General features: G+C 35.7%; 1 protein-coding gene across 1 annotated transcript in view; it reads left to right on the top strand.

The window, feature by feature from the left end:
* uvrag (UV radiation resistance associated gene) overlaps window positions 1-16,395 on the top strand; it is a 242,107-nt gene that overhangs the window by 25,547 nt on the left and 200,165 nt on the right. The window contains exons 4-6 of the mRNA XM_056466831.1: window positions 371-532; window positions 3,123-3,197; window positions 3,369-3,454. Coding sequence (XP_056322806.1) covers window positions 371-532; window positions 3,123-3,197; window positions 3,369-3,454 — 323 coding nt within the window. The remainder of the gene's footprint in view (window positions 1-370; window positions 533-3,122; window positions 3,198-3,368; window positions 3,455-16,395) is intronic.

The raw sequence follows: 16,395 nt of genomic DNA, 5'->3' as shown, positions 1-16,395 counted from the left end.
CTGTGATGCAATTTTCTTTTGCTTTTGAAAACACTTTGTTTAGGTGTTTAGGTCAGTCAATTGTATATTTAAAATAATATGTATGAAAAGCCCCATCTTTACATGGAAATATACAAGAATGTCATCGTGTTTTAGATTTGTAAAATGTGTACAGTGCTGGTGGATTTGTCATCAAAGCTTCAACAAAACATAACTGGAGCAACGTATTTATGCAAAAATGTAGCATGTTGCACATGAGGCAGCATTTTACAGAATATTGCAAATATTTGAATTTGCGATAATATTTTACCATAACACAAGTATCTTGATAACATCGTATCACCAAGGACAAGTACCAAATTTCATAATGTTGTTTGTTTGTGTTTTTCAGAATCCAACATGGCGGAGCTTAGATTTTGCCATGCTGCCAGACCTCCTGGACACGTCATTTTCGTGTTTTGTGGTGAGAATATGGGGTGGGAGAGAAGAACACTACCAACTGCTTATTGAGTGGAAAGTCAACCTGGATGGTCTCCGGTTCACAGGACAGCAGGTATATGTGCTGTCAAATGTTCAGCATGAATTTACACTTCCTTTTTCCTTGATAACATTTTTATGTAATGTACGTTTACCATATCTATAATCTCCCAATGAAGTTTTTAATGCCCTGACTAAATCAGAGACATTTAATATTGAATGTATGCCAACACATATTTCAATATGAAAATCGTAATTTTCTAGTTCTAGTAGCACTTTCAGGTAAATGAAGGTTATTAAAATCATTCTATTGAATATACTGGGTGGTTAGCATTGTCGCCTCACTGCAAGAAGGTTGCTGGTTCAAGTCCCGGCTGGGCCAGTTGGCGTTTCTGTATGGAGTTTGCGTGTTTTCTCCATGTTGGCCTGGGTTTCCCCCACAGTTCAAAGATATGTGCTATAGGTGAATTGATTAAACTAAATTGTTCGTAGTGTATGAGTATGTGTGTGAATGAGTATGTATGGGTGTTTCCCAGTACTGGGTTTGTGGCTGGAAGGGCATCCTCTGCATAAAACATATGCTGGAATAGTTGGCAGTTCATTCCGCTGTGGCAACCTCTGAAATAGAGACTAAGCCGAAGGAAATGAATGAATGACTGAGTGAATGTATATACGGACAATGAGTAAAGGCATAGTTCACACACAATTTTAATTTGATCACTATTAACTTACTCTTGAAAAGCAGTTTGTCTGTCTTCTTTTGGAAAAAAGAAAGCTATTTAGAGAAAAGTGGAAACCTGTAACCATTGACTATTGAAAACCGTAGTATTGGTTTTTCCTGCTGTGGATGTCAATAGTTACAGGTTTAAAAAAAACACTTAAAATATATATTGTTGTGTTCAACAGAAGAAAGAAACTCATAAAGGTTTGGAACCACTTTGCTCACTTTAGTAAATAGTGAGCAAATTAAAATTTTGTCAATTTGAATTATCCCTTTAAACATGGTTTATGAGTGATATGTTTGGATCATGAATCATTGTGACCTTGTGCATTATTTGCACTTTTTTTTTTTAAAAGGTCAATGTTCATAGTTAAATGGAGTATTAATGTTGTCTGACAAAGACAATTCACCCATACCTTTTATGAGATTCTTCTGTTGAGTTCTGAAGAAAGCTGAAAACCTGTAACCACTGAAATCCATTGTATGCGTTTTTCCTACTAATGAAGTCTATGTTCCCCCCACCTATTTTTATATGCATTTTGGATATGCGCATAAATCGGTGGATGGAAATGCCAAGATGCGCATCAATTTTGAAAATGTGCATAAAAACATATGCGCATAACTGAGTTGTATAAAAAAAATTTCGAAAAGATTCCGGTATGTGTATTAAAAAAGGTCATGTGATTGTGTTATAAAGGATCATGTGATGATAAAAATGTGTGTAAATGAACAAACCAGCAGGCTGAGCACATTGTAAAACATCTGAAATGCCATTTCAAAGTCATTTCAAAACACTTTAACCATTTCAGTATTGGTGTTATTTTATTAATGACCTCCAGAACTGTCAAGAGCATCTGTGCTCTGCGTCTCACACCTTTAAACGCCAGCACGCATTCATTGCATGTCGGCATACTGTCTTCTGAAGCGCAAGTCATTTATTAAATAAAGAAAAGATTCACGCAGCTTCTCGTACCGGAGCAAATTCTGTTTTTACTGTTGGTATTTGGCACCGGTTAATCAGGAAGTGACGATTTTGTTCTCTTTGACTCGTTGGATGGAAACGCTGCTTTATTTGCACATCCTTTATGCAATATTTTGCGCATAAATTTAATTAGCATTTTTGAATGGAAACAGAATATCTTCTTTTGTGTTCGACAGAAGAAGAAAAAAGTCAAACAGGTTTGCAACAATGAAGGGTGAATAAATGATGACAGATTTTCAGTTTTGGGTGAACTATCACTTTAAGTAGTTTCTGTGAAGCTATACAGAGTCTGTGTTCACATCAGAATGGCTGGATATTCCATCCAGTGGAGGAATTTAAAGTCTCCTGCATCATTCAGATCACATGTAGTGAAGCTTCCTCCCTTTAAGAAATAATGATGACATAAAAATGCAAAATTCACAATTTTGTGCAGGATTTACCTTGATTAAAGACAAATAACTTGATTAGGCCTGGATTGAGTTCAGCTTTTCAAAATATAAACAGAATTTTCTTATTACTTTATTATGGTAAGTAAAACTAGTATGATTTTGCTCTTGCAATGGTTCTGCTACCTGTTTAAAAGGACAGTTCTACCAAAAATGAAAATTTCCTCAACATGTACTCGCACTCATTTTGTTTTAAACATTTATGGATTCTTCTTCTGTTGAACACACAGCCAAATATTCTGAAACTATTCTGAAACTAGCAGCCACTGACTTCCATAGAATCTCTTTTTTCCTTGCTATGGAAGTCAATGGCTGCTCCTTTTCAGAATTCTTCAAAGTATCTTTTGTGCTCAGCAGAAGAAAGAAAATCAGACAGGTTTAAAAGAAGTGGAGGATTAGTACATGATGACAGAATATACATATTTGTGTGAACTATCCCTTTAACACAGTTGAAATCAGGGTAACTTCTAGTTCAGACTCATCATTTAACATTTTCTCTTTGTCTCTTTGCCTTCAGATTCGCTCCAGAAATCCGAATGAGATCATCTTTGGACTGAACGATGGCTACTATGCAGCTGAATTCGATCAGAAGGTATTGTTCAGACTCTTGGGATGAGCTCCAATATAAATTCCAAGCCATCTTCTAAACCTCGTCATCTATCAGAGCTCGAATTCACTTGCATCTCCTGGGTTTCCTGTGGAATCCTTCATATTGTAAGAAGAGACTCTTTGTAAAGCTCATAGGCTGTTTTCTTTCCCGCAGGAGGGTTCAGACAGGAGGAAGAACAGTTTGCTTCAGGTGGACCAGAGCTCTGTCAGAAATTCCTACAGCGTTTTCTCTTTGCTTAGGTGAGACAGACTCCATTTAAGCAGAACATGCAGTAGAGATCAGGACTTTTTGTTCTTATATTACATTTACTTTTTATTGAGGTCTACAGATTTAGGCTTTAATCCGCTTGTTAAGTGTGACATCACACGAATCGGCTTCCGGGTCCAAGCACTACATCAAAGTGTATGGGGATACTCAACAAATGATAATAATAAACATTTACGAAGTGATGTAATACTTTTGAAAATCACAATCGCAATATGTATATCCATGCCTAATATCAGCTGACTGGAAAGTGATACATTTTTTTTTATATAAATTGTAAAATATTGGTGTTTGTGATGCAGCAAGTCCATAGAATGTTGTGGACACCATGTTTTTAGATAAAATATAATGTGTGAGACGACAATAAAGTGGTCATAAATGATTATTTTCCTAATTCAAATGAGAAGCGGCTCGGACCCAGAGACAGTATTCCACACGTCACGACTTAACAAAAGGATTAAGGTGCTAATCATGAGGGGTGTCGAAATCAATTGCTTCTTCGATGCACCGTGATGCAGATGCGAACAATATGGTATCGGTTCAGTAATATCATAACCGGCAATAAAGCTCTTTCTGATTTCTGATTCTGATTCTAAATCGGAATCGTATACTCAGTCTTCTTTTGTCACAAACTTGTTTGAGTTTCTTTATTCTGTTGTTAAAGACCATAGAAGTTATTAAGAAAAATGTTGAACACCATTGACATCCATAGTATTTGTTTTACCCACAGTGGAAGTCAATGGTTACAGGTATCTAACATTCTTCAAAATATCTTATTTTTAATAGTGAGTAAATAGTGAGTGAATTTTAATTTTGGGGTGAATTATCCCTTTAAAAAGCCTTATTGGATGAAGTCACTAAGTTTATGTGGAGTTACTTTGATATGCTTTCATAAATGTTTTGAATCATTCGAGCTGAGCTAAAGATTAAGCTTAAGAATTAACTCGCTTCTGGTTCAATGATAGATAAAGAAGTAAAATTATGAGGAAAGCTATCACTTTAAATGGGTTATAAAGAATATTATACTACATAAGTCTTGAATATGGCCATTAAGTCTTGAATATGGCCATATTTAAAGACTTATGACCATGTAGAATTAGAAATATGATCTCTTTGTTTAATAATGATGCATCATTATTAGTGTTTCGACACAATGCAGACTATTGAGTAACAAACAGGATTTGTTTTATTCCTTCAGGAATAGCATTTGCTGCTAACACATGTCCAGCTTTCCTGATTTTATTTCCTCCCATTTGAGACCCCAAAACAATTCCAATGTTCAGAGTCAAGAAAAGTTCCCTTCCTTGTCCGCCAGATAGCGCTCCGTGTTTTTCGTTTTTCTAATTGCACCCCTGCTGCAGGGTGGCGTCTCTTTCTTCAGCCAAAGATGACTGATGTTTTTGCAGTCTTGGATAACCGTAATCCTTGGATAAAAGACATGATGTATGAGGAGAGCAGGAAATCAAGGAAGAAAAATTAGTCCACCTTGTCATGATGTTGGCAGACCTTTCCTGAAACACAGGAAAATCCAATATTGGCTTGAATTTCAGCTTTAGCTTCTCCTCACCACTAGATGGCAGCATCTCCCTTCTAAAACAAACTTTCAAATGCAACACAACCTGAAAGAGGCACTTTTTTACAGGCGTGTTAAGCCATTTTGATGCACCTAAATCTACAGAAACGGACCACACAGATGTTGTTAGAAAACACACATGCTGCTCTCCAAAGTGACTAGTTTTCCAGAAGGGTCATTCATAAAGCGGTGTGCATATTTCTGTGGTGTGGAATGCAGGGCTGTGATGTATAGATGTAGCTGCAGGCTGCTGCTCTGTATGTGTGATGGTGTTTGTGAGTCTCTTGGTAGTCTTGATTGGGAGTCTGTGCAATATCTTGGCTTGGGCCTGAGGTGGGCTCATGTTTTAGAAGAGATTACGAAATCCCACGTATAGGTCGCATATTTGTACACACACCGGCTGACAGAAAGTGCATTACTTTAGCTTTTGTAACTCATATGGACTTTTTTAGGGCAATATTTGTTTGAACATGAACAATGGCTGAAAGAAATGTGTTTAGTTGCGACTAACTTCATTCCAGTTTTGCTAAAGAGTTATTATTTGCACTTCATTTTGTCTTATTGATTTAGACGTTCTGTAAGTAACGTTGCAAATACTTGTCAGCCAACTCTCATTAGAGTATTAGTGAAATATGTTCTGTGCTTATGTCTGTTGAGGGAGCAATCAAAAATAAAGTGTTGACAGATATTAAGCAAACAGACTGCGAATGCTTTAAAGGGATAGTTCACCCAAAATTGAAACTTCTGTCACCCTTCACTTGTTTAAATCCTATTTAAACTTTTTTTTTATTGAGTTGAACACAAAAGAAGATATTTAGAAAAATGCTGTTACCTGGCGCTTATTGATTTCCATAATATACATTTGTTTACTATATCGATGGTTGAATCAGCATTTTTCAAAACATCTTATATTGTGTTCAGTAGAAGAAAGAAACTCATGAAGGTTTAAAACCACATGAGGGAGAATAAATGATGAGGTAATTTTCATTTTTGGGTGATTTGTCCCTTTAAAAGGGTGTCTGCTGGGTCTTTAAAAGTATTAAAAGTTGATAAATAGGGATGGGTATCATTAAGGTTTTAACGGTATTACTACTTTTATCGGTACCACTTATCGGTTTGATACTTTAACGGTTCTCTTATTGATACTTTTTGTAGTGTTTTTTTATGAAAAAAAAATCCCAAAACAAATTGAACAGAATTAAAAACACTTTATTTTACTACGTTTTTATGTAAAATAAAGCAAAACCAATAATTGTAAAACAAATAAATATTTTTTTTTCCTGTGAAGGAATGTACAATAATTTGAAGGAAAAGGACTCCGTTTTTAACCATTTTTCTGGAGAAAAATCAACATGTCTGCCTTTTCTGGCAGAAGTCAGGATCATTGTTGGTTTATTGTGCTCCCTGCAGTTGAAAAAATGCAGTTAAATGAGATAATATTTATGATTTTTTATTAACGCATTCACGTAAATGAGTTAACTGTGTTTTAGGGAGTTAACTGAGTTTTTAATACAGTTTTGGAGCATCTTGCAATGTAAAAATAAGCAGTTTTTAAAAAATAATTTATTAATAAGTATAGTTTATTCATAGGCTATATTTGTAAATACAGCTGATGTAAACGTTTATTTAATGCTCAAGATTTATTTAGGCTACTGCAGAAAAACATATTGTTTTCATTGTAACCGGATGTGTGTATTTATTTAACTATTAATTTATAGTAATTTAGGTGATTGACTGCTGGCATAACGATGTGGATGATGTAATGTTACCCTTAGTAGCTAGGCAGTCAAAAACTTTTCAATACTTTTCATTGCAGTTAATGCACTTTTGAAAGATACTTTCACTTAGCTAGATTGTTTGTGTTTCCGCTTATACAAGAAAACAGTTTGTTTCGTTTGTTGCAACGGGCATTGTCGCTGTCCACTCTGGAAATACAACCCGTTTTTACTCTCTGATTCCTCTAGATACTCTGTTTAAGGACTGATAGTTGATAGATGTTTTTCAAAAGTGGAACATCAAAATAAAGAGTTACGCAGATCTTTTTGGTAGGGCTGTGCAATCAAGCGAAATTTCGACTTTGATTTTGGCTTCCAACGATTATGAAAAAACAATAATCGAGATAAAATGATTATTCAAATAAAAAAATGAGCAAAATCATGTACTGTAATGTGACTTTTGCAGCATGGGAAAGGCTTTATTTGTTGGTGTATTTGATTCATTCATGCTTTTAATGTATTTCTAATTTATGATAAATATATATCTCCAAAACGTTTTGGACATATGGCCCACTGATAATCATTTTAAATAATCGTGATTACAATTATGACCAAAATTATTGTGATTTTGATTTTTCCCACAATTGAGCAACCCTACTTTTAAGGTTACATTTTATGATAAGTAGAAACACAATTCTAGTAGCTCTACTAAATATTTTCTTTTTATTTCAACAATTTGTTCCTTTTGAAGGTGTAGGGGAATATATAGTTTGAAGCCAAAAATGACTGGTCTGTCAGATAAAGTGCTAGAGTCAGAGATTCAATTATTAAGAAAGTTTACTGAAGATAGTTTGCAGTTTTATTAAGCAGATAAAGCAGGCCGCTCTGCATACAATCTCGAAACAACAACACTTATTCTCTTACATAACGTCATTAACTGTGTCATACATGTACTGTAGGTGTTTTAACCTGATTGGGTAAAACACAGATAGGCTCACATTTCCATGTGCGTGTGTACAATATCTTAATATCTCAAGCATATAAACATCAGACAGCCAGATTGGGGTTAGAGTTGACCCCAGATCTGTGAAATGATCCAAAAAATTTATAGAACACACACACACATACAAAGTACAATCTGTTTCATACCCAAGGCTGAGTGTACTCTCAGCAGTCTTATCAAAACTGGTTAAAAACCGGTGTAATCTACATCCAAACTGACAGCTTACATACAAAGGAATTATCTTTAAAAGTTTTAACGCATATAATGGCAAAAAAACTCAAATTCTTCAAAAGTCCAGGTCCACGCAAGAAGTCTCTATGACCTCTGTCCTGGCCGGGTAGATCCTGAGGAAACAAATCTTTTGGCATACAGAAAAGCAATCACACACATTATTCCAGTTTTACTCTGAAGTGGGAAGACACTAAGGTCATCATGTAATCCATTTTCTTAAACATTCAACTTTATTATTAATAAGAAAGACATAAGAAAGGCTATGTTCAGGAGTGAACATCCATCAGAAAATTAACGCCGTCAGAGGTGGCATCCAATGCAATCCGGTCACCCAAAACCTACTGTAACTTCTTTATTTACCCAGCTTCATGACTTGTACTTTTTTTTCTTCTTTGAAAATGAAAGATTTTAGCTGAAACCTTGGTCCTTGGTGCATAAAATGGAGGGTCATTGGAAATGTGTGACTTGGCCTACATTTTTACAAAACTAAAATTCGTCAAATTTAGGTGTGTTCTTTTTAGCCCAGAATCATTGGGACAATGTACCTTGGTGTTCATTTTTGACAACCGACAAATATGTGCTCGCAGGTACATAATGCTGTATTTTGTGTAAACAAACACAACATGCCATTGATCGCTTGCCTCAGTATGGGCGGCTTTTCGGGCGTAACTAATTTGCTCAGTAGCTTACTGCGATTGACACTAGACTTGAGATATGGAACAAGAGAGACCAGGGTTTGAGTCGAATGAAGGACAGTTCCAGAAAACAGGAAAAACGAAACCCAAAAAAAGTAGCATGGTTGCAGTAGAAGTACTTGACCGTGATGGCTTTTCTCTTCTAGTTTGCTTTTGAAAACACTATCAGTTGTGTGTAGGGAAGGGGGTGTGTGGGTCAGTTAGATATCAAGCTCATATTATGGACAACGACAATATTATACCAATATTATGCACAACGACAAGCCAACCTGCTTTTCTCACGAATGAGCACAAAAGGGGCGTTAATATGCGCAGAAATGTACACCGAGACTTGAATTACGAGACAGGTCACATATGAGAGAATGTGCCTGAGTAAAGGCTAATTTATACTTCTGTGTGCTGTTTGTGTTGCTCTGCAATAACACTTCCGAAATGCTAGCTGGCAGTAGAATTTTATGTTCCTCTTTGGCGAATTTCTTTGCGGGTGTTTTTTTTAATTTTTATTTATTTTACGTTAATGAACAAGTAGCTAAAACTCACTCATTTAGAGGTGGGAATCCGCCGACGTGCAACAACATTAATCATAAGGTAAACACAAAACAAAAGTTTCTATCTAGAACTACTTCATCGGACTTGACTCTTGTAAACACTCGCTTCAACAGGTTCGCGCGGCTCTCAGTCCCGCCCACACTGGTCACAGCTACCAAACCGACCAATTACAGAGCTTCCGCTACGCACCATTGCGAAATGTAGTTATATTTTTGGAGAGGTGTGCATCTACGTCGGCATCAGAATGCCACCGCGCGTAGGCTGCACCCGAGCATGCGCTTGCGCTTGATACAGAAGTATAAATCAGCCTGAGATTGTCAAAAATCTACACATGCCCTCTAGTGGATTTGTGAAAACAAAAACTGCAAGAAAGGGTACATGTGCAAGAAAGGGTACATGTCGGTTGTCAAAAATGTAGTCCTGGGCACATATTGGCACCTCAGCTTTAAGCTATGTATATTTTTGATTCACTTTAATGAAGTGCCTTATAAGTTTGTGAATCCAACTGTACTGGCTTTGCTGTATGTCTTTTAATTCACAAAAAAATACAAACTCATATGAGTCATTCATTATATAACTGGGCTAGACTCATCTGTTTGTAAAATATTAATCCAAGATAATTTTTGTAATCAGTTTTGAACAATTTTTGTTCAAAGTTTTGACATTTTTCTCTTTGTATGCAAGTAAAACCGCTAATAATACAGAGAGAAGAAAACGTGTGTGTGTGTGTGTGTGTGTGTGTGTGTGTCTTTGTAGCTCGTTGGCAAAATCTCCTGGTTGTCGTATTCTGTGTTGAATGGACGGATGGCGGCGGGTTGTTATCAGCAGTGAGGAAACATTTGCTTTTGATTGACATTGCATTCTCGGCGATTAACTCAACCTGACAAACTTAAAGTAGGAATAACACAGAAGAGTAAAGAGGAAAAACGAAAAATCCGAGTAGTTGGTCTTGTAATAAAATGAATCATTAATCAGAAGAGAAATGTTTCCTCTGCATGTGCGATTTATGCTGCTCCAGGGCGAACAGGCCGTCCGTCATGTTAGAACAGGCCACTGGTGGGAAAATAGTGGCCATTCTGTGATCTAAATCAGTCAAAGGGCCGTTGTATGCAGTGTTTTCTTTTGCGTTTTGTTTTATGTTTGTGTTATAGGCTTCTGTCTATGCAGAAAGGTGTTTGCAGTTTGTGGCCTCACTGGTTCTTTGGTTCTTAGTTCCTTCCTGTACTTTCTAATACAGGAAATGTTCTCAGCGAGGCTTGAGCAGGCCAAAGGAAATTCCTGCTCGCGTATGAATTCAACTTTTTATCTCCCATCAACCTCTCACTGCTGGTTCACACTAGGGATAATCAACACTTGCTTTCTAAAGTCTTTTTTGAGGTCGGAGAGCTGTCATAACTAGTCGAGTATTCCATGTATCATGGCTAAATACACTGCTTTTAGAATTTTCTCCATTAGATTTTGTTTTGAAGGGCTTGTTCACTTAAACATGAAGATTCATGCTGTTATTTTTTGTTCTGTGGATTATTTTTGGTTAATTATTCTTTTAAAGGTTAATAATGCAAGGTTAAATGTATATTTTTATGTCAAAAAATCTGCCACCTCAGTTCATTGTTTATTAATTATTGCAAGTGTTCAGGTCAGGAACATAAATGAACTTTTTTTTATTATTATTATTTGCTACTGGTATTAATTTCTGAGATGTTTTTTTCCCTTTATAAGTGCAATTTTTCGAATTAGCTGATTCATTTTATTTTTATTTGCTCTTTTTGTAGTTGGTTAAATTTAGATCTTTGATGTAAATCAATCAGTCCATTGGTTGCAGCACTTTTTCCACATTTTTCTATGTTACAGCCTTATTCCAAAATGGATTGAATTCATTTATTTCCTCAAAATTCTACACACAATACCCCATAATGACAATGTGAAAAAAGATTTGTTGAAATCATTGCAAATTTATTCAAAATAAAAATGCTGAAAAATCACATGTACAGAAGTATTGACAGCCTTTGGCGTAAAACTTAAAATTGAGCTCAGGTACATTCTGTTTCCACTGATCATTCTTGAGATGTTTAGTTTCAGCAGCTTAATTGGAGTTCAGCTGTGGTAAATTCAGCTGAAAGGGCATACACCTGTCTAAATAAGGTCCCAGAGTTGACAGTGCATGTCAAAGCACAAACCAAGCATGAAGACAAAGAAATTGTCTGTAGACAATTTCTGCTGTTTGGAGAAGGGCCTTAGTCTGAGAGGTGATCAATAACCCGATGGTCACTCTCTCTGAACTCCAGCGTCCGTCTTTGGAGAGAGGGTAAACTTACAGTAGAACAACTATCTGTACAGCAATCCACCAATCAGGCCTGTATGGTAGAGTGGCCAGACGGAAGCCACTCTCCGCCTGGAATTTGCCAAAAGGCATCTGAAGGACTCTCAGACCATAAGAAACAAAATTCTCTGGTCTGATGAGACTAAAATTGAACTCTTTGGAGTGAATGCCAGGCGTTACGTTTGGAGAAAGCCGGGCACCGCTCATCACCAGGCTAATATCATCCCTACAGTGAAGCATGGTGGTGGCAGCATCATGCTGTGGGGATGTTTTTCAGCAGCAGGAACTGGAAGACTAGTCAGGATAGAGGAAAAGATGAATGCAGCAATGTACAGAGACATCCTGAATGAAAACCTGCTTCAGAGTGCTCTTGACCTCAGACTGGGGTGACGGTTCATCTTCCAGCAGGACAATGACCCCAAGCACACTGCCAAAATATCAATGAAGTGGCTTGACAATAACTCAGTGAATGTCTTTGAGTGGCCCAGCCAGAGCCCAGATGTAAATCCTATTGAACATCTCTGGAGAGATCTGAAAATGGCTGTACACCGTCGCTTCTTATCCAACCTGATAGAGTTTGAGAGGTACTGCAAAGAGGAATGGGCAAAAAAGACAGGTGTGCCAGGCTTGTGGCATCATGTTCAAAAAGACTTGAGGCTGTAATTGCTGCCAAAGGCGCATCAACAAAGTATTTAGCAAAGGCTGTCAATACTTATGTACATCCGATTTTTCAGTTTTTATTTTTTTTATTTTTAATAAATTTGCAACAATTAAAAAAAAAAATTGTCATTATGGGGTATTGTGTGTAGAATTTTGAGGAAATAAGTGAATTTAATCCATTTTGGAATAAGGCTGTAACATAAAGTGAAGCGCTATGAATACTTTCCGGATGCAGTGTAAAACAAACAAACCAGCTAAAAGTCCTAATTAATAACGATCAATAGGATCTATAAATTTGTTTAGAATTCAGTCAGTGAACATGCATATGTAGTGTTGTTGTTATTATTATTATTATTATTATTATCATCACATTGTCATAATATCATCATCAATATTCAAGACTCTAAACGTGCAAAGCTTTTTCTTGACAGGATATATTCATTTTTGAGAATTTATATTCTAATACTAATATTATTAAAATATTTAATGAAAATGTAATAATAAAGAAATAAAACAAACAAACCAACAAAAGTAATAATTAATAATGATTAATATAATCTATCAAATTATGCAATTTGATCCATAAAGATTGTTATTATTATTTTTGTCATTTATAATATCATCATTCATTCATTCATTCTCCTTCAGCTTAGTCCCTTTATTCATCAGTGGTTGCCACAGCGAAATGAACCGCCAACTTATCCAGCATATATGTTTTACACAGCAGATGCCCTTCCAGCTGCAACCCAGTACTGGGGAAACATGCATACACACACATTCACACTCATACACTACGGCCAATTTAGTTAATTAAAATCAGCTATAGCGCATGTCTTTGGACTGTTGGGGAAACTGGAGCACCCAGAGGAAACTCACGCTAACACGGGGAGAACATGCAAACTCCACACAGAAATGCCAACTGACCCAGTTGGGACTCAAACCAGTGACCTTCTTGCTGTGAGCCGACAGTGCTAACCACTGAGCCACCGCGTCGCCATATTATTATTATTATTATAATTCATAATAATAATTATGGTAATAATAATAATAATAACAATATTATTCATCATTTAAGACTCCAAACGTGCATAGCTTCTTCATGACCAGTGTCTTTCCACTCTATAAGACAGTATAATATTGTAAATATAAGAAGTTTCGAGTGTAAACCATTTGCAGTTGCTAATGAAAATATTTTTATTTATATAAATCCGCCAGATGACATCATTGACGCAGGCACAGCACAGATCACCTTTAAACTACCTTACAGATTTTTCCATTATTTTTAAAGACTTAGACTTGTACTGAAGCAGCAAACACAGAACAGAGACGGTGTTGTAGAACAAAGCTCAGCGGCTACAGTCTGACCCCGTGGTTTCGGCGGTGATTATAAGGCCTTCCTGATTTTAGCAGCTTTCAGCAGGTCGACGGGTCGTTCGCTCCCCCGCTGAAGGCCATGGTTCTGGACCGGATTATCGGGTATGGCTTTAACAGCTGGGTTCACGCCGGACCCCCAAAACCCTAAAGCAACAACCCTGATCACCGGTAACGCCTGCCATGCCTCGCAGAAAAACAAACACAGCCTTAATCTCCGCATCGCCCTCTGAAAATGGATGTTGGTGTTTTGGTCTGTCAGGGCTTTGTGGGAGACTGTGGTAATAATAGTGTTGAGAAGGCATGAGGGGATATTGGAGAACCGCTTGTAGAGGAGCTTTATATAAAGGGATATAGTGCTTCTCTCCATCACCTTCTATGAGGCCTGCGGTTTTCTTATTTTTTGGGGGAAAAAGCTGAATGCTGCTTTTATTCAGAAGGAATACATTCGGTTGATCAAAATTGCACATTTGTAGTATTAGAAAGGTTTAGGTTTTAAAATAAATGCTACTTTTTTAACATACTGTTCATTTAAAAGTCCTGAAAACAAATCAAAGATCACACTGCAAAAAATGCCTTCAATTTTATTAAAATACTTTTTGATTAAATGCTTAGATTTTTATGTCTTCTTTCTAACCCAAATATCTAAAAATTCTTATATAAATACGCATTTTCTAGGCAAGCAAAACATATTGTCTTGTTTTCAGAAATAATATGCCAATATTAAGTGAGTTTTTCCTTAAAATAAGCTAAATAATCTGCCAATGGGGTAAGCAATATAATCTTGTTTTTATTCTTTTGACATAAAATTATTTTGCTTACCCCATTGGCAGATTATTTTGCTTGTTTTAAGGAAAGACTCACTCAATTTTGCCACATTATTTCTTAAAACAAGACCATATGTTTGCTCATCTAGAAAATTCTTCTTGATTTAAAATTATGTATATATTTGGACAAAAAATCAATGTAAGAAAATAATTTTTTTGCAGTGCAGCTGTTTAACACTGATCTTTGATTTAATGTTTCTTGAGCAGCAAATCAACATATTTCTTATAACCAGTGTTGTGCTAGTTACTAAAAAATAGTTACTAGTTACTTCATTCCAGAAGTAACTCAATTACTTTATCGATTACTTTTTTTCACCAAAAAGTAATTAATTACCATTAAAAGTAACTTTTGAGTCACTTTTCCATAGAATGTTTTTAATCCTCCCATTAATGCCCTTATAATGTCACTTCCGTGCTGCATGGAGAACACACTGTTGATCAACTACAGTTTTAATTCATGTGCATTCTGACAACTAAAACACAAGACAGACTTAAACAAATAGAAATCCAGACCAGCTGCACAAAAATAAAAAATCACAAGATGATAAACTAGCTGAATATTATATTTAGAAGCAAAAAAGCCCAAACTAAAGTTGCTTCAGCAGCATAAAAGTTAACCCTTAATCATATTCTTTCACAGCTTGAGTATGAAAACTAGCAACAATATACAACAAATACGAAACCTTTATGAAATAAATAAATGAAAATGATCTGAATTATCATTCACAATCAATTTGGTGAAACTCAGCACCAAAAAAAAAACAAAAAACCCCCGGCTACAACCATAAATTGTATGCAATTTTAAACAAAACAAAAACATAACAACTGCTCAAAAATTAAATCTGAGAGCAATTTTCAGACTAATCAAATGTGTGCATTAATAGTCTCTCTCTGTCTACCTCGTGTGCATTCGGTCTCTCTCGGAAGCACACTTGACCTCTCTTGTGCGCACTCGGTCTCTCTTGTGCACACTCTGTCTCTCTTGCACACATTCGGTCTCTGCTTTCGCTTGACTTTTGTCCAGTCTGGCGCCTCATACACGACGTGCCTTCTTTACCGTGGTTGGTTGGCATCCACCAATCCAACAATGCATCACCGCTGTAAACAGGAAGATGTGGGCATCAACGGCATCAACTTACCAAGTAACGGACAAAAGCATCACATAATAACGATAACTGAGTTACTATATTTAAAAACTAAGGTGTCACAGTATTAGTTACTGTCAAAAGTAATGCCGTTACAGTAACACTATTAGTAACGTGTTGCCCAACACTGCTTATAACATCTCAATATATTAAGGATCATGTGACACTGAAGACTGGAGTAATGATGCAAATGTAAATTAAAATATCTACAGGCTTTTGTTGTTAATTACTAATCTGTAATATTTCTATATTATTGTTATTAGTAGTAGTATTTTTACTCCTGTATATTGCAGTATTGAACAGATAATTGATTGTAATTGAAGAATCTGATAATTATTATTTAAGATATTTGAACCATTTTCTTGAGCCATTTCAAAACTAAATTCTAAGCACATTTTATTCAACAGTGCAGAAACTACACTTGCCTTTTAACTGAAGTGTTCAATCTTGTATCCAGAAAGGGGCGTAAAACTATACTGACACAATTTTTAATTAATAAATAATAATTTAAATACTCCATTATTTAGAAAACTTAATAATAATAATAATAATAATAATAATAATAATAATAATATAAAGGAATATATGTCAATATTAAACTGTTTTTATTAGAAATATCTCTAAAGTCTTTATATATTTTAGTTTCAAAATGAAATATAGAAATAAAATCTTAGCGTTAAGCATTGCATCTTTTAGAATAAACCCATACCTTTGTTGAAACATGCTTAATGGAAAAAAATATGCTTCCAAACTAGTGGACAGAGCGAAGCTGAATATTAAGAAAATAATGAAATTCTACATAATTCTAAAAAAATTATTGTCCTATA

This window comes from Danio aesculapii, chromosome 10 (genome assembly GCF_903798145.1).
Source record: "Danio aesculapii chromosome 10, fDanAes4.1, whole genome shotgun sequence".
In the NCBI taxonomy this organism is placed as follows: domain Eukaryota; kingdom Metazoa; phylum Chordata; class Actinopteri; order Cypriniformes; family Danionidae; genus Danio; species Danio aesculapii.
This window is presented reverse-complemented; position numbering and strand designations above follow the sequence as displayed.